The 26,901-nt window shown below is 47.3% G+C and overlaps 1 protein-coding gene across 1 annotated transcript in view; it reads left to right on the forward strand.

Moving 5' to 3' along the window:
* Positions 1-26,901, forward strand: part of DNAH17 (dynein axonemal heavy chain 17) — a 15,539,113-nt gene that overhangs the window by 4,386,497 nt on the left and 11,125,715 nt on the right. The window contains exon 23 of the mRNA XM_086931082.1: positions 24,611-24,833. Within this exon, the coding sequence (XP_086787208.1) occupies positions 24,611-24,833 (223 nt within the window). The remainder of the gene's footprint in view (positions 1-24,610; positions 24,834-26,901) is intronic.

Below are 26,901 nucleotides of genomic sequence, written 5' to 3' on the forward strand. Positions count from 1 at the left end.
GCGCCAAGTGGACCAAGAATAAATTTAGGGCCTATTCACAAGACCGAGTGGACCAAGAATAAATTCAGGGCCTATTCACAAGAAGATTGCATAGCATAGGAAAGGGAAAGATTTGTACAGAGTCATGCAGTCCACTGAGAGACATACATGTAATTGGAGAGCAGTGATTCTTGCAATATTGTTACCAGTTCCAGCGGTTATAGTGACAGCAATTATAATAACATATTCTAATGAGTTTGAAATACCACACCTCAATGGAAGGGTGGGGGATGGTAGTGATGGAACTGAGCCAACAAAAACACCAAGAGACTATGCACAAAATATAACAATGAACAGTACTGGTGTGGGGGTGGATGTGAATAAAGAGGACAAAGAAGGATTGTGGGATACCTACGAAGGGAACCAATATGTGGAAATGTTGAAACTATATGTGACAATTTTGAATATATCTGACTGCTATGTTTGCACACACCTGCCCATAGACACCACACATAGTTTAAAGTACAACGTCCTGCCATTATCCAAATATGTAGGCTGTGTCCTCTTGCGAGACATGTTACAAAGTCAACACGGCATGTTTGCGTCAGTATCGATAGGTACACCCTCATCTGAAATACTGACTGTTGATCCATGAGGCAGCAATGGCTATAGCTATAGCAGAAGGACAACAGACCCCCCTCCCAGACCTAAGAGGATCCCTTGTATGAATATGCAGCCAACTAAGGGAGACTTAAAGATGCTAAAGGGATTTGACAGGGCGTCCAGAAACAAGGAATGGAAGGGCAGGGCAGGTTGGGATGACATAGAAACAGGCCACTTGAAAATACCAAGGTTCAGGGTAGGGGAAGTTCCAGCCCCCTCCTGCATCCTCAAGGAAGAAGTAGTAACACCCAAGAGAGTGCCGGTTCTTCCAAAGGGGGCTACCAGAACATGCACCCTTTCAGAACTACTGTCCAAAGACAATTGGAAGGAGTGCATCTCATTTGGATGTACCTTCGAGGAGGTCGCTCAAGGAGAGCAGGGCCTATTTGATTGCGAGGACAGGATAAACAAGATAAAAGGCATACCACCCATAAAGGCAGTTCCCCAGATTTACATGGGAATGAGCAGCTGTAACCACACAACCAGACTAACTCGAGTTAGGAGTCGTGACGAGCCGTCACCAGGTCTGGTAGGTTACAAAGGCCTTTTCTGTGTTTGTGGTCCATGGGCATACTTCTACCTGCCCCCAGGATGGTATGGAAGTTGCTATTTAGCATCCATCATCCCAAGAATGACCCACTTCACAAAATTAGTGCCAGCAGAAAAATCAAAGATGACACTGGTAAGGGCCAAGAGAACGGCCGCTTAGGTAGACCACGTGTTAACAGGTGTTGGGGCAATGGTTCCAATACTAGGCAATGTCTATACTTCAGAACGGATACACCAGTTGTCCAGGATGATTGAAGATCTAGCGGACTCTACCACTGATGCCTTAGGAAATATAACAGAAGAGCTCACCTCCATGAGGGCTGTCGTAATTCAAAACCGGATTGCTCTCGATATGATTCTGGCCAAGGAGGGAGGAGTCTGTTCCGTCCTCCATGAGGCATCTTCCCCAGCATCTTCCCTGGCTCAGAGCCAATGCTGTGTATTTATTCCGGATAACAGTGGGAATATAATAAAAGCCATTAAAAAAATTAAAGATATAAGAGATGAGGCCCACGGGATACACACAGGTAGTCTATGGGAAGATGTGATGAAGTGGTTCACAGGCTGGGGCTCATGGATACTTGAGGCAGTTATAATAGTGATAGCAGCTCTTTTGACACTGTGCCTTCTGATAAGAATATGCCCATCTTGTTGTGCAGCAATTTTTAGGTCCTGTTCCAACTGCATATTCAGGAAAGGTGGTTCACAACACCACACTCACAAGGATGAGGATGAGGATGAGGAACAGGAGATGATAAAGATGAATGACTTCTGATTAACATATGATTTAGTATCAGATTTGGGGATGACGAAGCAGACATTTATATGATACCAAATACATATGTTTTCAGGCCTATAGTCTTCTTTGAACTACTAAAGAAAGACACCAACAGAAATCCACAGAATGGTCGCACGCTCCATTCTATGTGTCAAGCCAGTCTCAGTCAGCTGCAACGTGCAGAGCAAACGCAAGGCTTCCGAGAAATGACATGCCAGCTTTCAGCTTTTAGCTTGCTAGTGCCAAACCTCATATCTCCAGTAAAAGATGTCGACATGACCTGCCCTAGCTGGTCAAATACGTGCAAAACCCACGTACACTAGAAACGCAGATTTCACCTTTATGGAAAAACCCAATTCTGCTCTTGTAGATGACACGTGAGTAATGTAGGCACACTTCGAGCCTTAAAAGGGTATCACACCATATGTGCACTTCACTGATTGGTCTAGCAGGTCATAGCCTGATCCAGATTACGTATGCTATGATGCCCATCCTGCGGGGGATTATACCTATAAAATGTCTCTGCACTGTCATACCAATTGGGCACTCAGTGAGCTTTGCTGAGGTCTCCGTGCGCACGTATTTGATATTGTGATTACTTTCTAATTGGGTTCCCAATAAATCTTGCATACTCAAACATGCTGGGAGCGAATTGTTTATTTTACTGTTGTCATTGATCTTTTATTCTTGCAGTTAAACATTGCGCTTCGAGGATCCAGGCTCGATAGGATGTCCTGGAGCTTCAGTAGCTTGAGGTAGAGTGTCATGAACCTGTTGGTGTAAAACACGCAATTTAGCCGTCAATGCGTACAGGTAATCAAGCAGTACAGGGTGTTCAATTTTGCTAAACCTGGTTGGCCTTGGCACTCCCCATATGTTGGCCGGGCGGCCAAACACAATTTCATAGGGACTGAGTCCCACTCTCGAGTGCACAGTCATTCTTGTTGATAGGAGTGCCAAGGGCAGGGCGTCAGGTCATTTAAGACCAGTGCTCGCTTGGATTTTGGCCAATTTAAGCTTCAGGGTGCCTTTATAGCATTCTACTAGTCCAGTTGATTGGGGGTGATTTGCAGCATGGAACTTTTGTTGAATGCCTAGCCCTTCACACACCTTCTTCATCACTCGACCCACAAATTCACTCCCATTATCACTCCAAACCATTCTCGGCATTCCAAATCTGGGGAAGAATTCTTTGACAAGGGCTTTAGCTGTGGACATGGCAGTATTGTCCTTTAGAGGGTATGCTTCCACCCATCTCAAAAAGGCACAAACAACAACGAGTACGTATTTCAAATTGTTGCACCTTTCCATGTGGATGAAATCTAGCTGCAAAACCTCGAACGGATACGTTGGAGGCGCAAAGTGACCAGCTGGAGTTGGGGTTCCCCTACCAGGATTGTATTTCAGACACACCATACAATTCTTGACCACATTGTCTGCACACTTAGGAATTCCAGCATTTTGCCATACTGGAGCTAACAACTTACAGATCCCTTTCACACTGATATGAGCCATTCCATGTGCCATTGTCACCACTGCAAGCACATACGCATCGGGTAACAACCATCACTGATGCTCTGATAATTCAACCCAACAACCATTTGCATCCAATTTACCCGTACTTTCTCTCCACACACTCAATTCTTTCTCTGTGGTTTCAGCTTGAATGGATTTCACACTCTCAATCGTATCTTCACACATTCCAACGTCACCAACTGTGAGAAGTTGGCCTGATATATAATGTTCACTATTCTAGTGAGCACTTTGTATCAGTCCAAACAATCCTTATGGTGATTGGTTGTAAGTCAACCTTATAGACCAGCTATCCTAGTAGGATGGATACGAGCAGTCTTCAGGCTAAACTCTAGAGGGCGTGTTAAGCCAGCTGTTATACCATCACATATACCCCTTGAACACCAAGTGAAAGGACACCACACAAGTGTTATGAAAATAAACAGTGTATTTATTTAGATCACAACAGCCCTGTACTCTTTATGAGGACAGGGTACTAAGCACACAACAAAACTCTTACGAAAATACTTTAAGTTGAACAATTTACACAAATGCCCGAGGGGCACGAAAAACCATATACTCTAAAAGTGGAATGCGAAATTAATAGCAGGTAAGTACTGTACTAATAGGCTTTGGAATCGCTAGGACTTGACTACTGAACCTTCAGATTACTAATAGGAGGCCTAGGGGACTCGGGTGCAGAGTGTGCACTCTCACGCGGGATGCGGGACAAAGTCTATGGGAGCTAGTAAAGACAAAGTTAGTGTTCTCGGGCGAACCCGATAAGGTAGATCGAAAACGACAGTGGATCCTGACCCTTGGATAGAGAGGCTCTGCTGGGGCACCGAAATGCCGAGTTTACCTAGCCCAGGGGCTGCAGCTGCATATGTCTCAAAAGACGTCGGGAATCCTCGTAGACGAACCAGGAGCCTGAAGAAAGAAGTTGCTGGCAGGCGACCAGTGAAGATAGTTTGAGTTGATCCAAGCCTGGATCGAAGATGGATGACACCTGAAAGCAGAGGGGACCAAGTTCGTGACTACTAGCCAGTAGTCAGATGGCACCAGGAGGGCACCGGATGGTAGTCACCTCGACTAGGTGAGTGGGCGACGCTGTGCTCTGCAGATCTCACGGACCAGGAGGCATTGTCGGCGACCAGGATGGAGGAGCGAGCTGTCCCACAATGGATGATGCTGTCGACGTCGCTGGACCCAGGATTGGGGCAACAAGTCTTGGCAAATTCAAGCCCACGCGGTGGACTCAAAATGGCGTCTGGAGTGGACCAGGAGGGTCCGGGGTGCTCCTCTTTTGGAAGGGGGCAAGGGCCAGTCTGGAGCAACCAGACCAGCAGCAGTGATGTCGTCGGGCGTCGTTCAGAAGGCCACAAGCCAGCGGGCTAGTAGCCAAACAACGCGGTGAGCAGCAAAAAGCAGAAGGGCCCCACGCAGATCGTGGAGATGCTGGGAGGCTGGGCTTCGGTGCTGGAGCTGCTCAGGGTCGGGGCTTCTCGGACCCCAAAGCACTCACCAGAGGATCCCTCGGCGGTCGTGCTGGATAAGAGTCGTGCAGTTCAGATGATGGCCGGTTCCTCGAGGTCTCGTCGCACCTACGGTTCTCAGCTTAGCTGTAGAGGTAGATAGAGGTCAGAGGTGCCAGGGAAGCCGGGTCTCGTCGTGCTGGTCGGTCGGATTCCTGAGGAAGGACGTGCAGCAAACCGCAGAGTTCTTAGATGGTGCCTGCGGATGCAGGGTGACTACTCCTTAGCCACAAGGGAGAAATCTTGAGAAGAGTCTTGAGTTTCCTTTCGTAGAAAGTAGTTCTTGATTCAAAGATGATCTAATTTGGAAGGGTCCCCGCTCCTGCCTTTATCCTAAATAAAGGGGTGGGTACGCGACTAGGTCCTGCCCTAGGGGTGGGACCAGGAAGGGGGCCGGTTACACCCCTCTCCCATGCCAGACTTTCCCCAGGCCAGGGGCTGGTGTGCCCTGGAACTGGTTCTAGCCGGCAGATGCGTAGTGAGCACCGGGGTGCCACTCAGCAGTCACCTTCCTGTAAAGCCCTGCCTACCCAGGATACACAAAACCCTGTCTGGGATGGTGCTAGCACCGCCCCTGACAGGAAACCCTTTGTCCAAGCTCTCCTCGCTGGAAGGACTCCCAGCAGCAGGAGGTCAGACTCGTGTCTGTGGTGGCAGCATCCATTTTGTGGAGCTGAGGCTTCGTTTAACTTTAACCGGGGTTCACAGTTACATACATGTCGTGTCCCTCTAGAAGGGTGGAATGCTAACCCCGTCACCAGAATTGGCGAGGGGTTAGTATTCCAATTCGTATGACACCTTACTCGACATGTTTTGATAAAGCAATACCAAAGATAGCATTTAACCACGATGATTATAATGCACTTAAGAGTATATGGTATGCGTTATCATGGAACAGCTATTAGGACTTGGTTCCGCAAGCTGCAAATGGGCTCAGCTCATGCCAGAGCACCATTTCACATGATTCCAAGCACTCTGCCTTCATGATTGTCAAGGCCTGCCATAGGAGTGACTGATAGGAATCTGTGTGTCCATTTTTAGGGTTAGATATAGGTATACTATATCTAAAGCAAAGGGTGATTACACCACCTTGCCCCAGCTGTCGTGCAGCCAGTTGTGTCAGATTTAGATGGCCATCCAGGGGTGGCATAATACATGCTTCAGCCCCTGGTAGGCCCTGGGTATACCTATGCCCTGAGTTACAGGGTCTGATAAGGTGGCCCAGTTCCAATTGGGTAATGCACCTAAGGTACACATGTCAATTTAGTGAGAGAACAGCTAGGCTGTGGGTCTGATTGGCAGGCCCACAGCCAGAGAAAGTCGTAAACCAGTGAAACAAAAGCAAAAAATCTGGGTGATCATAGGATTGCAGACCCTACTCTCCTACACCAACCCATCGTGCAGGGCCTGCAACATACATTCGACTCATTACATTCCTTGCAGTCTCTTTCGCAACTTCATCCGCAAATGCATTTCCGCCACCAACATCATCCGTAACCTTTTTGTGTGCACTGCATTTCACAATCGCGACTTGTAACGGCAAGGTCAGTGACTCGAGAAGCTCATTCACCAACTGACCATGCTGGATCTTAGTACCATGAGAAGTCAGGAACCCACGTTCTTTCCACAATCGTCCAAAACTGTGAGCCACACCAAATGCATACTGGCTGTCCGTGTACACATTCACTCGTTTTCCTTTCGCCAACACGCACTCTTTTGTCAATGCAATCAGTTCTGCTGCTTGTGCTGAGTTATGTGGGATGCGTGCAGTTTCAACAATCGTATGCAAAGTCATCACAGCATACGCCGCAGTCGTATCACCATTCGGTAGCTTGAAGTATGAACCATCAACCCACAAAGTACCATCACATTCTGGAAGAGGAGTGTCCTTGAGATCTATCCTCCCTTTCCTTTCTTCCTCAGTTCTAAAGAAACAGTTGTGCTGCTCTTCAGCATTCTCTGTCTCAACTGGAATCGGCAACAATGTAGCTGGGTTTAATGCGTTGCATCTTTTGATGTGGACATGACTTGCTAACAAGGTTAACTCATAACCTGACAATCGAGCACTGGTTAAGTGCTGTGTCTTGGTTCTATTTAACAAAGTGTCCACCGCATGAGGAACCATTACGATCAGCGTGTTATTCATCACTAGCCCAGCAGACTGTCGGATAGAAACAGCTGCTGCCGCAGTGGCTCTCAAGCAACTCGGCAACGCCTTAGCTACCGGATCTAAAGTTGACGAAAAATATGCGCATGGACGCTGTTTGTCCCCAAAAGACTGTGTCAGAACTGACAATGCACAACCTTCTTTCTCATTGACATACAATGTAAAGGGCTTACTGTAGTCGGGGGTACCCAACACAGGAGCCAAACACAATGCATCACGCAATTCGGAAAAACTTTTCTGACATTCTTCAGACCATGGGATGGGATTTGGTGTATCTTTACAAGTCCAGGCCACCAAAGGTTTGGCCAATAATGAGAAATTCGGTATCCATTGCCTACAATATGATGTAATGCCCAAGAACACACGCATTTCTCTCTGTGTCCTTGGCACACTCAATTTTGCAATTGCCTGTATTCTTTCTGGGGTCAGTTTCCTTCCCTCCTTCGATAAGAGGTGACCTAGGTAGGTCACTTCTTGTCGACAATATTGTAACTTTGAGAGAGATACTTTGTGATGCAAATCAGACAAATGGCGCAACAACGACAAGGTGGCTTCTTTACAACTCTCCTCAGTATCTGCGGCAACTAACAAATCATCGACGTACTGAATAAGGGTAGCGCCGTCAGGTAAAACAATCGTATCAAGCTGTGTTTTCAAAGCTTGGCTATATATTGATGGACTCTCGCAGTAGCCCTGAGGAGCGCGTTTGAAGCGGAAGCTTCGGCCTCCTAAACTGAAGCTCAAAAATATCTCTGCTCTCCTCAGCAATTGGGATGCTGAAGAAGGCATTCTTCAAGTCAATCACTGAGAACCAAGTGGCTGAAGCTGGAATCATAGTCAGTAAGGCAGTGATATCAGGGACAACGGGAAACTGCGGCACAACTATTTTATTGACCTCTCTAAGATCTATCACAAACCTGTAAACTGGTGGCTGAGAACGCTCAGTACGTTTCAAAACAGGCAGAACAGGACTATTACAAACGTTGCCTCTTGTCTCTTCAATTACATCTTTTTCAATCAGATAATAAATGATCGTTAACAACGCCTTTTCACCTTCACTAGAGATCTTGTATTGGGGAATGCGCGGCATTCTAACATTGGCTTTCAATGTTACAACATATGGTGGTATTTGCAAGAGATCCACATCATTAGGACCAGTAGCCCAAAGAGTATCCGGAAGAGAAGACAAGTCTGTCGGAATTTTATCCTTTGACAAATACATCGGAGAAACCACTTTCTTACCCAGTGTAAGTTGTACTCCCGAAGGAGAATAGTACAAAGTCGCATGTAATCTTTTCAACAGATCCAATCCCAACAAGTTTTCACCACAACCTGTTGTAAGAATAAGGGGTGCTTCGAATTCACAAGGTCCAACAGAAAGGGATATAGGACTAGAGATCGGATTCCTAACCGGGGCGCCAGAAAAACCTACTGAAACATTCATTTCGCCAGACAAAGGTGCGCCAGGGAGTTTGGAGTGCATAATAGAACTCTTTGTAGCACCAGTACCCAACAGAAAAGGCTCTGACACACCTGATGTAATTACCTCAACATAAGGTCCACTCTGATCTACTGGAACTGAAACAACTCCCTCTCTTTGTCCATGGCTGTCTTAGCAATCATTACCTTCCATATTCTCATCCTCTGCATAGTAGTCATCAGCATAGTACTGAGTCGTCCTACCAGATTGCTGTCCTAGCAATCATTACCTTCCATATTCTCATCCTCTGCATAGTAGTCATCAGCATAGTACTGAGTCGTCCTACCAGATGCGTTATTCTGCTGGTCAAAACTATTCATTGAATTCTGTGGCGGAAACGAACGTGCATTTTGCGGGAACGCATCGCGTCCCCTACCTCTAGGCGTTTGTTGAACACCGCGACCTCGTACACCAGAAGCGACATTCGTACTCTGCAACAAAACCGGACAATTATTCTTAAAATGGACCTCCTCTTTACAATACGCACACTGATTGGGACTATGAGGTAAACGCTGTTGAGAAGACTCGTTTCTTTGCGAGTTTCTCGAATACTGCTGAGGTTGCTGATAGTCGCGCTGACTATTACTACGGGGGTGGATAGGCTTGCTGTAGGAGAACTTTAGTTTTCAATTCCTTAGTCTTTTTATCCGCTTTCTCTAATTCATCTTTGCGCCTATTTTCATAGTACTGGGCCGTAGCTAAAATCTGTGCAGACGTGGAAACAGCCCAAGCACTCTCGGAATCCTTCAACTTAGCACACAACTCGGGAAGTAAATTATGCACAAATTTGTCGACGAACAATCTCTGGCCACCTTCAGTAGCCAGATCCTGACCGCTATGATCTAAAAAAGTCTCTTCAAACCGCGTGAAAAAGTCGGACACCGCTTCGTCTTTCTTCTGCTTACATGCAGACAACTTGTCCCAATTGACACGTAGTTCAGGCATTAGAGTCTTCATGTAAGTGATAATTCTACCAGGGAGTTCTGCTATTAAAGGCTCGGGTTTAGCACCCCCAACTTGTCTGTTATCTACAGAAGCGATATTGACCAATCTATCACCTAACTCTTGATCATGATCCTTATGACGAATCTTTCCCCATAAAGGCTGTGGAACAACATTTCCAAACAACATGTCTATATCGGCTAAATTCATAATGCATGAGCTTGCAGTCTGTGATAATTCCTAATAATACCCTGCGGGATTTTTACGGGGGTCAGGTAACGTCTGTTTGAGAGCCAAAACCTCTGTTCGTTTCCATGGAACGTGTACCCAAACACGCTGAAATTGAGCCGGTACAACTGGTGGATTATTACCCGGACCAGCGGCCACTTCTTCCTTCCATACCGGCGGAACCTCTCTCATGGGATACTGTCGCGCCTTTTTCCTACCATCACGCCCAAATAGTGACCGAGAAGTTCCTTCCTCACTCCGATACGACAACAATGTCGCGACCGCCCTCTCAACATCGGGACCTACGATCATCCCCTCTGGATCTCAGCTCAGCATTTGACACCATCTCCCATCCCATTTTGTTAAAATCTCTCTCGGCCATGGGCATTAGAGGAACTGCACTGGATTGGATTGCATCGTTCCTTACTCTTAGGACTTTTCAGATTGTCTCCAATACCTCGACCTCAAAAATCCATCATTCCCCCTATGGGGTTCCCCAGGGATCAGTCGTGAGTCCCCTACTTTTTAATCTGTATGTAACCCCTCTTGCCCAGATTGCGGAAGATACAGGTCTAAATATGTATACATACGCAGACGATTCCCAGATTATTTTCTCCCTTTCAAAAGATGAACCGGACGCCCCCTCTTGCCTTCAAAATGGCCTCAGAAAGATTGCAACTTGGATGAGTAACAACCTACTCAAGTTAAATGGCAACAAGACGGAGGTCCTAGTAGTGGGTCCAGATCACCACTTGTGGAACCTTTGGCACTGGCCCTCTGAAATGGGCCTTCTACCTACCCCGTCTAACCAAGTACGTAATCTGGGTATCATCATCGACAATAAATTAACCATGGAGCCACAAGTCAACAATGTCGCAGCCATCTGTTTCACCATACTGAGATGGCTTAGAAAAATCATCTGGATTTTGCCAGAAGACACGCAGAAGTCAGTAGTCAATGCTCTGATCACCTCCCGATTAGACTACGGGAACGTCCTATACCTGGGATCAACACAAGCAGTCAAGAGACGTCTCCAACTAGTCCAAAATGCCGCGGCCAGATTACTCTGCAAGTGCCCCAGAAGGGAGAGAATATCTGGACACATCAAGGCGCTCCATTGGTTAAAAATCGAAAACCGCGTGAAATTTAAGCCTCTGTGCCTTATGCACAAAATCAAATGGGGTAATGCCCCCAGATATCTACAATCCCTTGTGCAGGCTTATTTGCTGGCTCGCTGTCTCAGGTCGGCATCTCAAGGCCTCTTTTGCGTACCGAAAGTGCGCAGAGCTACGATCGGAGGAAGGTCTTTCTCACTGCTGGGCCCCAAGCTATGGAACACTCTCCCACTGAAATTACGTCTAGAAACTCGCTATGACCACTTTCGCAAAGCAACCAAAACGTGGCTTTTTAACCAGCAAATTGTTCTAGCCTCCCTCTCAGAGTTTAACATCCTGCTCTGCAATTTAGTGTCCCTCAGCGCCGGGAAACCCTTTGTTGGGTAGCTGTCGCGCTTTAGAAAACTAATAAATAAATAAATAACTAAATCCCCTCTGAAAATTCGAACCGCACATGGCACAACTTAGGCAGATCGCATCCCAGATCATTTTCCTTCAGATCCTCACAGAAAAAGGCACACATTTGCTCAAAAACATGTCTCTGCTTCGATGCTTCCCATTGACGGAAGGCTTCTACAATAGACTGTACATCATATCTTATAGGATCGACAACCCATTTGCGCGCCAAACAATTCAGTAATTCTCTCTCTTGATAGTCAGGCAGCTGGCTCCGCAACTGTCTTCGTTCTGCGTTAGGAGTCGTACTAGGGGACCCAAAGAAAGGTGAGAGAAGACCAGTAACAGTGTTGGCCATTCTCTGTCGAACAGAAGGAGAAACTGACGGAAGGACAGGAGGAAAGGCAGGGTGAGGCAAAGCAGAGGCAGAGGCAGTAGCAGAGGGAGTATTAGGAGAAGTAGTTGGGACAATAGGTAGAGTCGTAGAGAGCACAGGTGGAGCAGGTGTGCTCGGTGGCCCTTGGGAGGCTGCACCAGAAGATTAGGAGCCACCCCAAGGGGAGCTGGTGGCTGTGGCAGGACTAGGGGCTGTACGGCTGGGTGTTGTATAACAAAAGGTTGTGGAGGTGCTGTAGCACTCCGTGCATAGGGGGGTGGTGAATTTAATACGTGTGACATTAAAGGATCCCTCTCAGATTCTCGTGAATCTGGGTGGAGAGGTGGCAAGACTGGATAACATTTATCGATCGCCATTCTACGTTGCCTGTGCAACTGCTCGTTTGCCTGTTCCTCCTCGTTATCTCTAAACTGCGTAGCGGCTTGCATTATTGAGATACCTCTCTCTCTCTTATTTTTCTTGGCTAATTTAATTTCTTTCTGTTTGGCCTCCTTTCGCCATAAGCGGAAACAGTCAAACTTTGCCAGCCGGGCTTTCTTCTTAAAAAGTTTAACCTCTAGATTATCCAAAATCTCTGTGTCAAAACTACCATATTGGGGCCATTTTAAAACACCATCGTTTCTGGTGTATCGGATCCATACTTCGTTATATGTGATGGGGCCTACGCCATGTTTCACATATAATTCATAGGTCGGAGTTCCAATCGGAGGAACCGGACACGAGTCCTCCAACCGGGAATCCCTATTACAGCCAAGACAAAACAAATTCCCAAGTCTGCTAAGACCAGGCATCTTCGCTCTCTAGTCTAGCTTCAAACTTCAAAGGATTATCGAATACGATAGTCTCGTGAATACACGAGTCCTTTGGTTTTGGCACTTGCAAGTTCCAAACAAAGCGATCCCAAAGGATACCAAAAACTTAGAACCAAACTAAGGACTGGGAGACGCTCCACTTATACTTAACTGAGGTATCGATGACGTCACCAGAAGACTCGTCTATTGTTTCGCTCTACCAATCATCACGGGTCCAAAACAGGGCGATAATCAGGGCAGCAGTCCTTCGTAGCCGTCGGGATGCGGGGAACCTCGCAGCAAAGACTTTCGGACCACGTCGACATACAGGGGTCGATGAAGTGGTTGGCCGTCCTCCGGAATTTTCACACGAAGTTCCTCACGAACCTCTGGCTTGGACCGGTACCGCTGATACCGCCCCACGTTGGGCGCCAACTGGAGTACCGGGTATTTTAGAACCCGGCGGTGCCAGGGAATACACCTGAAAACTCGCGAGTCCTTCCTGTTTCAGACTACAGAAACACAGAGTCTTCTAGGTGAAGTCAAAGATCGTATTTATTTGGCTGCAACCAGTAACAGGTATCCTAGAAGTACAACAGCATGTATGTTCTTAGGAGACTGCTCAAAATTACAAAGCCAGACTTCTCCTTTTATACAAAATAATATGCTTCAGGCAAACATTCCTTATTTTACAGTTGACCATTCACATATTTTCCTTACAAAGAAAAAACAGAGTCATGAGGACAAGCCCACATTTCAGTTTGTCCAGTCCATAATCAATTACCCGGCAAGGCCCAGAACTTTCATCAGATATCGACAGACCCCCAATAAAATCTGGCACCTCCTCCTCGTAAAGCAGGTCATAAAGAAGAAACAGGGACAGGTGTGAGTGAGATTAGACATGGTTTGTGTACGGTGAGCGGTTTACGACATGTTGCGCCTTGATACTAATCTCATTCGGCCACTGGGAAAAGAGCTGGCCGAACAGGTTTGGCTTCAGGCAGTGGAGTCAGCTTGCCCAGGTCACGGAGGAGTCAGCAAAGGTGTACGTGTCCTTTCAGATCGAATTTAGCCTTAGTTATGTGGCTATGTGAGGGCAATCACAAAATGGCTGCCGTTCACAAAATGGAAACCGAGGGTTCAGGACGAAGAACTCCGATTTCAGGGTGATTTCGTCACTCGAACATGACGGAAATGCTTGTGCATAGTATTCGAACCATTACCGGTCTGCTGATACCAAAATCGTCATGATCGCGGCAGTGCGGAGATATACAAGAGCTTCCGTTGCTGCCAGCGCTCTGATGCAGGACAATTCGCCGCTAACATCCGCTAGATCACAGTACCCTTGAGTAGCCCGGCGCCCCTGGACCTGATCTCCTCGGAGGATAGGTTTCAAATTGTCGTGCCTTCCAGCAGCGCCGCCATTTTGGCCTCGCTCTGCTCTCCGTGGAATGCACAGCTTATGCACACTTTAAGCATGTCAGTAAGAAAGTTTACTGCTTTCCGCCGTTATCCGCAGGCAGCCTCTCACCTCCGCTGTCATATCTCGCCACCACCGGGCAGTCCCTGCCTTGATTTTAACTTCGCATCTTTCCTAAGGGTGGGCGTAAAATCCGTTTCGCGGGCGAATTTGCGGATTTTCCGTGATTTCGCGATCCGCGAATCTCGTGAACTCGCGGTAAAATCCGCGAATCAGCGGGGACGAATTTTCAGCCAAGCAAGGGTTACAGCAGCAGGTGCAAAAGTTGAACCTAATTTCTTTGTAACCTTTTACAAAAGGGTTACAAACAAATTAACTTAAACTTGGACACCTGCTGCTAATTGCTTCCTGGCGCCTCGTTGCCTACTTGCAACTATTCTCTGACCCTGCTCTGACCCTTGAAGCAGGGTCAGAGAATAGTTACAAGTAGGCAACGAGGCACCTGTCCAAGGAATTAAACCTCATCAGGAAGCACTTACAGATATAAAAAACAGGAAGAAGGGAGAGGATGGCAAATACACCCATTTTGAGTTGTCAGGAGGGGTTAAACTAAAAGAGACCTTTACAGCACAATTTTCATATGCATTTTGCTAAAAATAAAAAGCTGTATGTTCTGTAGGGGCAACTCAGGAATCTGACCCTTCAGAGATCCGGCCTCTCTTTCTTTCTCTCGTTCTCTCTCTCCCTCTCTCTTTCTCTCTCTTTCTATCTATCTATATATCTATCTATCTCTCTCTCCCTCTCCCATAAACGGCTGCATGGGTAACTTCGCTATGCAAGCGGCTCGCGAAGATGCAAAAAGCCCCGCGAACACGCAAAAAACCCAGCGAACACGCAAAAAAAACCCGAACACGCAAAAAAAACAAAAATCCGCAAATTCGCACAAATTTGTGAATTTTTTTTGGATCGCGAATTCGCAAATCCGCAAATTCGCGAATTTGCAAAATTCGCCCATGCTTAATCTTTCCTCGGATAGCAGCTGCGGGCGTCGCCATTTTGTGGTCGCAAGTTACTGTGTCCTCACTTCGGTAAAATTACCGCACCAGGCAATCCAAATGTCCAGAACGTTGTTCACAGCATCGACATGGTAATCCAATCCCGATATTTGTGTTCAAAATGCATTTTAGACAGCTGTAGCTCCACTTTCCTTGCTATTATCAGCACCCGTCCGGCGGAGCTGTCTCAGGAGCCAGCCATCCCGCAGTGCGCCCTCTAGCGCCCCCCATTTTTGGTGAAAATAGATAATTTGGGGTCAAGGTTATGCCCACTCCCAAGAGGAAGTAGTCATATAGAAGGTGTAGTAATTGTAACCCTAATGGTAGGAAGCCAATTGGCTACTACCATATGCCCCCCCTAAACACCCCTATATTGAGTATTGAGGAGTGCCCTGTTGACACCAGAGAGACATATTTGTCTACTTAGGAGCAGAAGGGCAAAGAAGAGCTGTCACCTCGAAAACTGAGGACCTACACTGAACTTTGCACAAAACCCTGCCTGGCTGCTGGGACTTCGACAATTGCAAAGACCTGACTTATCCAAAGGCTGTGCATCCCCTTCAAAACTTGGAGGACTGTCCATCACTTTTCCAGCCATCTAGCATCTCCCTTGGGGTGGAGGAGCCATCCCTGGTTATCTGGCCCGCCTAGGGAGCACCATGTCAGAAGGAAGTCTCTGTGGCTCCAGGAGGTCAGCCCCATCTATCTGCCCCCCTGCACCAATACACTGCGTACCAGTGCACCTGCACCAGTGAAGACTTGTTTGTGTCCAGTCCGTACATCACCACTGTGAGACACCTACCTGCACGAGAGAGCACCGATGAGATCCGCAACTATAGTGGCCCTGCTGTCTTGGTTTTCCCTCCTGTGCAGAACCAACCGATAACAGTGAGAGCCTTGACTTCCAGTGGCCAGCTAGCCAAAACCCTCTGCACCCGAGCTCCACAGTCCAGGACAGTGATTCCTGACTGAATCCCATTTAGGAGTCCTTACGACCTGAACTCCCCTTTGGGTTCTCCCAGACTTGTTCCAAAGTCCCTCCTTGCAACATCTTTGTTTCAGGTACAATTGACTTTACCTGTGTAGTGTCGAGGCTACCATCTCTATCAGCACCTCTGCACTCGGACCATCCAGGCCAGATAAATCCAAACTGCTGGTGATTCTGTGGATCTTGGTCCCTAAGCACCTTAAGTTCTAAAAGGCACTCCTGAAACCCGACTGCGAGTATATGTTTTCTGCTTATGTTTTTCCTCCAATAGGATAACATTACCGCGTTGGAAGCTCATGTTTCAAAAACTGATATTGGCGCATTTATCTTATAAAATTGATAGCTCAGAAAGTACTTACCTAATCTGAATATTTTGGTGTCTAAATTCATTATTTTTTTTTAATTAATCTCAGATTTTTATTCTTGAGTGTTTGCCTCATTTATTGACTCGGTGTGTACAACAAATGCTTAAAACTCCCTGTGAGAAGTTGACCTGGCATATACTGTCCACAAATTATAGTGGGCACCCTGCACCTGTCCAAACAACCCCTTAGAGGTGATAGGGTAAATACAACCTTATTTGAATGCTATCCTAGTGGTAGCTATGGAGAGCAGTCTTCAGGCTAAGTCTTGAAGGAATGTAAAGCAGCTTCTTTTACCAGTCTATAATCTCTTGAATGACCAAATGAAAGGAGAACCACGCCAGGTATATATAAATCAAATATATGTATTTATTCTAAACACACCCTACTAATCTCTTTATGAGGCTAGAGGTCAAAGCACATACGTTACACTTAATATCACACAGTAAATTAGCACAATATATTTTGAGCCCTAGGGGCGTACCAAACCATATTTTAAGAAAGTAGTATAAGAACCACGACTTGACTAGACACAAGGCCTAGAGCCTGAAGAATCGCTGGGGCCACAAGGAACCACCCAAGGTAGTGACACATGGGACTCAAGGGTTTTCGTGCAATGTAAGAACACAGCTGCGAGACGCTGTTACCTTCTATGCGGAAAGTTGCGGTTGGAAATTTAAAGATTAAGGACACTTAGGAGAGGACTTTGAGCAAACCCCTTTAGACTTAAGGGGTTCTAGGGCCAACACCCATGGGAGCACCGGAGGACTCGAGTTACCTCACCCAGGGAAGCCGGGTGCATAAGTGTCTTTTGGTGTAGGGAATCGTCGTTGATTTCAATGGCAATCTGCTGCAAAGTGCTGCTGCCATCGAAGAGGAAAGTGTACCGTGTCTGGTGTCCCAAGCCTGGATTGAAGATGAGAAGAACCTGAAAGCTGAGGGGACAGAGTCTGGGTCACTTGCCAGTGACCAGGGACACGATAGACAAATGCCCACCTATGTCGGGTGATTTCAGGTTGAAGAGGTAATGCTTGACTCTGCAGCCACGAGGACCAGGAGGCATCGACGATGACCAGGAGCTGGATTCGAGCTGTCCCATGAAGGATGTCGAGTGCTGCGGTGTCAGTGACCGGATTGGACCTAACAAACCATGGCAATAGCAACCCACGCAGAAAGAAAAGAAATGCTTTGGTGCGGACCAGCAAGGTCCGAGGGACTCACCAAGTGGTGGAGAGTCAGGGCATGTCTGGAGCAACCAGAGAAACCCAAGGAAAGTCAAAGGTGCCTTCTTCGGGACCCACCAGTGAATGGACCAGGGATCGTGAAGGTATCTCAAGCGAAAAAAACACAAAGGGCCGGATCATAGGACACTTGTGGAGTGTACGCCAGCAATATTCAGTGGAAAAGGTGCTCGGGGTCTGTGCTACAAGTAACCCAATGCACAGCCTCAAGGGACATCGAGAAGCTGATGCACTTGCAAATGTGCATGGTGTCCAGGGGTTCCCGTTCCATGGTACTCACGAGGGCTGCAGGTCTCAGCTTTGCTGGGGACTCAAGTCGGCCTCGGAGAAGTCTGTAAATCCACCTTCTGGGCTGCAAATACTTCGGAGTCCGGCGGGAGCTTCGGAGAGGCAGACCGGTCAGATGCGTCTTTGGTGTCTGCCAAGCAGGGGAGTAACTCCTTTACTCCAAGGGAAATTCTTCAGTCATCTACTTGTGTAGATCGTCGAAGTTCCAGGATATCTGTAGCAGAGTTTAGTCTAGGTGTAATCTAAAATCCTGGAGTCAGGGGTTCCTTTCTTATACCCAAGGAAAGGGTTGCTCTTACTCTGGGGACCCACCTATGGGAGGGTTTGGAAAGAGGGGTGGCTACATCCATTTCCTTTGTCCAGTTTTGCGCCAAAGCAGGGGCTGGTAGCCCCTGCAACTGGTTTGAACTGGGCTATGCACAGGGACACCAAATGTGCACCCAGTGCAGACTTTAAAGCACTCTCAGAGTGCACCCACCCAGCCCCAATACACTAAAGCCTGTCCGGGAGGTGGTGACACCTCCCTGTGACAGGAAACCTATTGTCCAGGCCTCCCCTGCCGGAGTTTCATTCAGCAGCAGGAGGCCAGACTCGTGTCTGTGGCTGCAGCATTCATTTTGTGATGCCTGGGCTCTTTTAAACTGGTACCGGGTATACCGATGTGTACATGTCTCTCCCTCTAGAAGGGTGGAATCATACCCCCGCCGCCAGGACTGGTGGGGGGTATGATTCCAAAGTGTTTGACACCAAACATGACATGTTTCCATGCAGCCATTCCAAAGTTAGCATTTACCGCGAGTTTATAATGCACTTAAAAGTATATGGTCTGGCTGCATCACAGAACAGCCCCAGAGAATAGGTTCCGAAGGCTGCAGAGGGGCCCTGCTCATGCATGTGCACCCTCTCACACAAAACCCAGCACCCTGCCTTCAGGATTGATAAGGCCTGCCATAGGGGTGACTGATAGGTGTATGTGTGTTTTAATTTAAGATAGATATAAGTAACCTATAGCTAAGTAAGAGGTGCATGCACCACCTTACCCAGGCAGCAGAAGAAGTCCTGTGGCGTCATTTTGGAAGGCTTCCCAGAGGTGGCATAATACATGCTGTAGCCCCTGGTAGACCTCTGGGGTACCATATGCTAGGGACTCATAAGGGTACCCCAGTAACCAAACTGAAACATCAGCAAAAAGTGGGGGTAACCATAAGAGCAGATCCCATTCTCCTACACTCCCCTCTGATAAGACTAAGCGGCTCGGCCACACTACCACAAATAGAGCATTTGGGATTATTAAAATAGGCCCCTGTAAACCAATAAGGGTCGTCTGAACTTTTTGCATGGTGTGCCCTTACACTCACCCACTACATAAAAAGCCAGCTTCCTACAACCGGCCACTCTAAATAGAGCGGATGGTCAGATAGCTTACCTCCAATAACCCCTACTTCCTTGGGCCATCAGAGCAAGATTTGCGCCAACAGAACACATTTTGCTCCAACGTAAACCTAGCAGTACCGTATCCTCTGAATTCTGAAGGTGGACCGAAAGTAGGGTGCAAAAGGTAATTCTTTGCAACAAAATACTCTCTTCTCTAAGCTATGAATCAGCTCATTTGTCTGGTTGACCAAAATCACACTAGGGGTAGAGCTGCTACTACTGCTTAATTGATGAATATTCCCATTACAAAGATTTGTAATGCAGCCTTCGGAAGGTCAGTGCATCCCTTTACAAGATATTACTGACTTGATACAGAGTTTAGTTCAGATGCTCAAGAAATACAAGCTTACCTGAGAAACCTCATTTTTCCTTCCACGTTTAGTCTGGATGGCCTTGCTTTTCTATTCGAAGCTTATTATTAGCAGGAAGACCCCCTGAAGGAAAAAGGATGGTCGCTTACTTGTAATGCTTTCAGGGGAATCGCAATTAAAAACAAACGTCCCACCCTCCTCCCCAGTGGTAGAAATAAAGGAAACTGATAAATTTCATAGTAGTATCCTTTGTCTCCATTGTTGAAAAAAAGAACTTCATCAACTGCCATTATGAAAGAATGATGGGACAAGGAAGCACTGGGAGTCCCTAGAACTACAGTGTAAGTTTGCCAGAATGCACGATAGCAGTCTTTATGGATACATAGCCCTATCATTACCCTTCATTTTCTTTAAAATGGCTTGTGAAAGAGTTTTTTTCTCAACACTCAGTTCTGTCCGGTAACTTTTCTATATTTTAATGGGGTTTTTGATTTTAAAGAAAATAACTGAAATTAGACAGTATAGTCTTTTAATAGACTGCCAAATAATTTTACATTAAATAAGCAGATATGGCATTTTTAACAAAAAGCAAAAACATGCAGCCTGATTCATGTACATGCCGTTTTGCGTGTCCCTAATAGCGAATAATAGCGACTCGCTATTGAGAAAACGCAAAACGGCATTCATGTATTTTTCGGGGATAAAATAGCGACTCGCACGCGGGCGCTAAAGCCGTTAGCGGCCTACAAAAAACGCAGAAAAATCGCAATTTCCGGCCACCAGCGATCGGGATTGCGACTCGCAATCCCGATCGCACGGGATAGCGACTCGCAATCCCGATCGCACGGGATTGCGACTCGCAATCCCGTGCGATCGGGATTGCGAGTCGCATTATCGCGGGATCCGGAAATACGGGAAGATGCATTCCGAGCACCGTGATGACATCACAACCAGGAAGCAGCCAAATCCCACCCCCAAACACCACAGTGACGCAATCATCCGACTCCACACGACGGAAAGCTGCCGCTAAACCGCCGATAGCGACTCCCGACCCGGCAGAAATAGCGCCCGCCATGTCTGAAGAACCTCTGCCTGGCCCCAGCAACAGCGCTAGCCGCAAGCGCAAACTGAAATTCTCCGAGTCGGAGCTGGAGAACCTCATAGAAGGGGTGGTGGCCCAACACGACCAGCTGTTTGGTGCCAACTCCAGGAGGGTCCCGGAACAGGAGAAGAGGAGGATCTGGGTGGGGATTGCCTCCAGGGTGAACTCTGTTGGCGTTGCGGACAGGTCGGTGGAAGAGCTTAAGAAGCGCTGGTACGACCTCCGAGGGCGTGCCAAGGAGAGGGTGGCGGCGCGTCTCGGTGAGTCATCAGGCACTGGAGGTGGTGGACCGACTGTCCCACCCAACACCCCCCTGGAGGACCAGGTAGAGGACACCTTGGAGAGGGAGGCGTGTGTTGGCGTGACCACTCTGGACTCCTCCCGCCCAACCCACAACACCCAAGGTAAGTGGCATGCGACTGCGACCCTGTCCCCTATGACCGTCCCTGCCCGAATAGGCTCACTCATTGGCCCTTAATCATGCCTATGTTGTGCATCAGGAAATGCCCTGAGGCATTGTGGGAGACGTAGTATGTCCACAATGTAGTAGTACCACAATGCGGCCAGAAAGGTTCCTAAGCGCACAAATCCACAGCCATCCAGGGAATGTCACCCAGCATGCATGTAACATCTGCACGTCTGACAGTCACATGCACCTAATGAGTATCCACTTACCCTCACAGGTGCAGATGATAGCAGTGACAGTGAGAGGCTGGTGATCGTCGAGGAGGCCCAGGAGGAGGAATCCCTACCCGCTACCCAGCCACCATCCCCTGCCGCTGCGCCAACACCAGCAGCCAGGCCCTCCACCTTACCTGCTGCACCATCTGCAGGCCCACCGGTTACCAAGGCCAGGCCCCCCACCTTACCTGCTGCACCATCTGCAGGGCCACCGGCTGCCAAGGCCAGGCCCCCCACCAATGTGCCTCCAGTGCCTGCCGCACCTGCGACACCAGCTGCTACAACACCTGCAGCTCGTCCTCCATGCTCTGGGCCAGCCACATCCGCTACACAGCGGCAGAACAGCAGGAGGGGCAAAGGGCATCTCCATGCCTGCATGAGCGTGGAGCGGCGAATGCTCCGTCTACACCAGAGGCAGTCGCAGCAGCAGGGAGCCATCCAGCTCCAGCTGCAGAAGATCGGCCGCAATGTGGCGGGAGTCGGCCAGCGGGTGGACCGCATGACGGCGGCCATTGAGCGCATGACGGCGGCAATGGAGGCCAATACTGCTGCGCTGGGGAAGCAGCGCAGTGTTGCACGCAGGCGCCACCACCAGCTGCTGAGCCAGATGGCGACCTATAGTCGCTCCAATTATGTGGCAGCAAATGCCACCACCCAGCTGTCGCGGCGCTCTATGACCCAGCAGCACCAGCTGGTCCAGTGCAGCGAGGAGATAACCCGGGTGCTGGAGCACTTGACCACCGCCGTGGTCCCACTGCTCACACCTGTGCTACCGGCCATCGTAGGGGGAGATGATGCCAGTGAGGCTGCCTCCAGCGTGAGCAGCAACTCTGCCACGCAGGCCCCCCCACCTAGGCGCAGCACCAGGGCTACGCCTGGTCCATCTGCCCAGGATGAGGATGAGCCTCAAAGGCGCCTGGGAAATGTGCGCAGGAAGCACCAATGACAATGTGTCAGGGACACAGGCGCAGGCTGAAGATAAGCCTGCCATGGACATTGACATGCAGTATGCTGGAATACTGTATTTTTTTGTAAATAGTTCTTACCATGACCCTTTTCTGTTGTGATTGAAACAAATACATTTATTTTGCAGCACACATTCGCCTTGTGTTATCATTACATTTTGCATGCAATTGTGATATGTGGGGTGGGGGAAGGGGGTGGGCTAGATATTGTTAGCTGTGATGTGGTTGCGACGTCTGTGGCCTTCAGCTGGGTTCTCCCCGCGTGCATGGTGCGCATTTGCTGGTGGCCGGTCGTCCCCCTCAGATTCACTGCCTGAGATGTCAACTGGTATCCGGCGCTTGGTTGCAATGTTATGAAGCATTGCACAAACAGCCACAATGCGGCAGCACGCTGCAGGACTGTAATACATGGCCCCACCTGTCTTGTGCAGTATACGGAACCTGCTCTTGAGCAGGCCAAATGTCCTTTCAATACAGTTCCTTGTCCGGATGTGCGCAACATTGTAGCGCCGTTGCTGAGGTGTGGCAGGGTTGAGGTAAGGGGTCAGGAGGTATTCCCGTAGGGCGTAGCCACTGTCACCTGAATGAGAGGAGCAGATGTTGATTGCCTGTGCAGCGCAGTTACTTCATAGCAATGTGACATTGTAGACAAAGTGTACTTACCAAGTAGGTGTCCTTCCCCAAACTCTCCCCTGATCAGTCGTGTGTGGAGTCCGCTGTGCCTGAAGATGAAGGAGTCATGGGTACTCCCTGGGTACTGGGCCACAATGTCAGTGATGATGCTCTTGGCATTGCAGACCATCTGTATGTTGAGGGAGTGGTAGGACTTTCTGTTGCGGTACATATACTCCGTGCCAGCTGGTGGGCAGATGGCGACGTGGGTACAGTCTATGCAGCCGAGGACATGGGGAAAATGGGCAACATTATAAAATTGTAGTTTAGTGTGGTCCAATTCCTGTTGGCTCGTGGGAAATGTGATGTGCCAGTGGAGCTGGCTGAGCATGGCGTCAACAAAAGTGTGGAGGCAGCGTGACATGGTGGGCTGGGATATCCCCCCAGCAGCGGCTACTATGCCCTGGAAACTGCCGGAGGCCAGGAGGTGCAGGCTGCACAATACCTGCACATGTGTGGGCACAGAATTGTTTCGCCTTGTTGGGTGCTGCATGATGGGGTCGAGTTCTTGTATCAGCCAGGTGATCATTTCCCCATTCAGCCTGTATTTTGCATATATCTGTTCTCTGGTTTGGCCCAGCAAGGTGACCCGCTGCCGGTAAATCCTTGCCTGCCTCATGCGTCTCCTCCGTGCTGCTCGCTGTAGCCTTCGCCGCCTCACCACCATGTACATCCCAGGCATTGTGGAACGCCTAATGCTGCTGCTGAATGTCCTTAAGTGTGATTGGTCAGGCCTGGAACTGTTGATGATTGGCTAACAGTTTTTCAAATTTGCCTTCATCATGGCTTGTATGGTTACCACCTGCTTTGAGCTGTCCTTAACTTGCGCCGCGCAAACGTGCGATTTTGCGCTTTTTCGCTAATGTATTTCTTGCATGAATGCCGTTTGCGACAATATTGCGTTTCGCTAATCATTTCGCAGATTCCGTGGTTGGTCGCTATTTCCGTATCGCTAATGCTCGACTTCCCGGAGTCTGCGACTATTACTGCGTAATCGCTATTCCAGTCGCAAATATTTTTTTGCGATTTCGCTATTTCGTACTTGAATGCCGATTCCGTCTTTTGCGCCCGCAATTGCGTTATCGCAGCCATTGCGGGCGCTATTTCGCTTCATGAATCAGGCTGTAATTTCCTCTGAAAAAGTACTCCAGGCTACTGCATGTGGGGGGACGTGGGAGTGCCTATGATTTCTCTCTGCAGGAGAACTAGTATTTCAGTGAAGAAGAATTACTTCTTAAATATTTATATAACTTGGAAAGTGTTCAGGGCCTTTTTAAATAGACCATCCCGTGTCTCACCTTCTCCACCTGCCTTCCACTCTAGGGCAAAGGTCTAGCTCTGAAATTGTCTACACAACTGAGGAATATTGTACTTTCAGATAGGAAATAATGTTATGTGTTAATTCTAAGGTTGAGGAAACAGTTCACACGTTAAGGATTTTTGTTTGACTTGGATGTGACAAGACACTTCCTTCAAATCAGCTTGCCAATGAAATGCACGAACACCAACATGTGTTCATTCTGACCAATAATAATTTCATGGGTTTCATTTTCTTTCAGCATTACTGAGTTACAAACTTTCATGGAAACTATTAATGCAGCCTTGAGTAAACCAGTGAAGGAAGGTGACCTGGAAGATCTGGCAGAAGTGATGGCCAACCTAATGAAAGTGAAAGAGAGACAGTCAGCTACAGACAGCATGTTTGAGCCTCTGAAACAAACAATTGAACTTCTTGAAACCTTTGATGTAGAGATGCCGGAAGAAGTCCACATGCAGCTCCATGTATGTTGCTATTTCGGAGTTAGACAATGTATTTATAATTCAACATATTAAATTCATTTCTTATTTATTAGTTACAATTTAACATTATACTATAACATTCAGAACAGTGTGAAGCCTGTTTTGCTTTGTTGACATATGGCTTTGCAAAGCTTGTTTTATTTTTAAGCAGCTGAATCTTTTGTGTAAACATATAGGCTTACATTTGTGTGTGAAACTTACATTCAGTTTATGAATAAAACTTCCACAAATATATTTCATGGAAAAAGAAAATCAAAAAAGGATTGCTTTCTACACTGAGGCATTTATGATATAAGGAATTTAATTTTTGATGATTCAGCATACTTTTGAGCTGAAAAATAGTCCCTTGTGTTGCAATGCAGGCTGTACATAGGCGGTAGATTGATACATTGACCAGAGAAAGGCATGAGGTGAGAAATAAATGTTTCTCTGGGAATCCAAAATCCATTCTGTGTATATTAAAAAAAATTAGTAACAACATTTTAAAGAATTGGTAACAATAGTTCAACAAGAGCTATCTTGTCAGACCAAAAAAGAGATGTTGCAAAGGTTTTGAATGCTGGAATGGGTGATTTGGTAACACATTGGCTGGGAACGATGTTATAGGGTAGGGGCACGGATCTCTAGATCTCTAAATGGACAATCATTGACAACAGTGGACTTTATCGTCCACCCTAGAAGCCTATAATAAAATGAGGCAGTGCCAGATGGGTCATAACCAGAAAAATAGTCAAACGTTTGTGTAAACGCTTTTGAGCTACCCTTTGGTGAAGAGGGCAATGTTCCCATTGAGTATAGTAAAACACTTTGCAAGGTGTACTAGCCTTGTGTCAAAAATGATGACCAAAATGTTGATGGCAGAACCATCATAAAACTCATGAGAAGAAAATACTGTTGAATGTTCTAAATCTTATAACATTTCATATACTTTATCAATATCCCAATCATCAGAAACACTACTGGTGGTGATAATATCATTCAATGAAATTTTAAACAGATGGAGAATTTGTAAAAGTTCAATAGGACAATACACATTAAAGGATACCTTATCCCATCCGGAACTGGAGCGGCTAAAGTGTTCACCAGGGACAAGTCTCTTTGCTCACCATGTGATGATGCTTGTGGTTTCAGAACCAAGTTCACATTGTGTACTGCAGAGCATTCTGGGACAAACTGTCCATTTAAGAAAAGGAAGAGCTAGGTCACAAACCCAATCCAAAGGATAAGGGAAAAGTAATGCAATTGTAAACCAAAGGTCTAGCCATGGAGTAAGAAAATATGTTTTATTCAGCCAATGATAGAAAATCTGCACCTTCCATTTGAATGGCAAGGACAGTGGGAGTGGTGGAGGTGCTGGAATCCCGATCTATCTGAGAAGTCGTCAAAATCGATGATGTATCCATCTGCGGTCCAGTCTATTTTTGGCAGCTCAGCAGGTTGTATTGAACTTGATGCAGATTCAATCTGTGGTGGACATACACCTTATTTATTTTAGATTCTGAATGTAAATCTGTGTTTCGGTAATTTCAGATTGCACAGTTGTAGTTGTTTTTGAAACAGGTAGACTTACTTCAATGTTGTTTACTGCAGTATCATGTTGAGGAGTGCAGGATTAATTTGCAATTAAAGTTTTCATCTGAACCTCCTGTAGGGCAGCGAGAGGAGATTGGTAGCTACCCATGAGTCCACGTGGCCAACAGCATGGCCACACATATGGTTTGATCAGATAAATAAAGACAAATCTTTTGTCACGGCATCTAGCAAGGGGAGAAAGAGGTACAGTCCGTGTTCCCGCAACTGCAAAGACAGACAGAAACACTGTAAGATGGCCCAAACTCTTTCCTGTCATCCAACTTTTCTCTGACCAGATCCCCGATCTTTGGGATCCAGCCAGTTGTTTCCGGTACAACCTTCACTTCTCCAGTGGCCATGTATTTTATTTGGACGTTGCTTTCTTCATCCCAGAATTCATTCAGCTCCTGTAAAATGGCAAAACACTCATTGATGTCAAACCGTTTTTCCACCACCACTGTACTGGGACTATTGAGGC

Source organism: Lissotriton vulgaris, chromosome 7 (genome assembly GCF_964263255.1).
Source record: "Lissotriton vulgaris chromosome 7, aLisVul1.2, whole genome shotgun sequence".
Taxonomy (NCBI): domain Eukaryota; kingdom Metazoa; phylum Chordata; class Amphibia; order Caudata; family Salamandridae; genus Lissotriton; species Lissotriton vulgaris.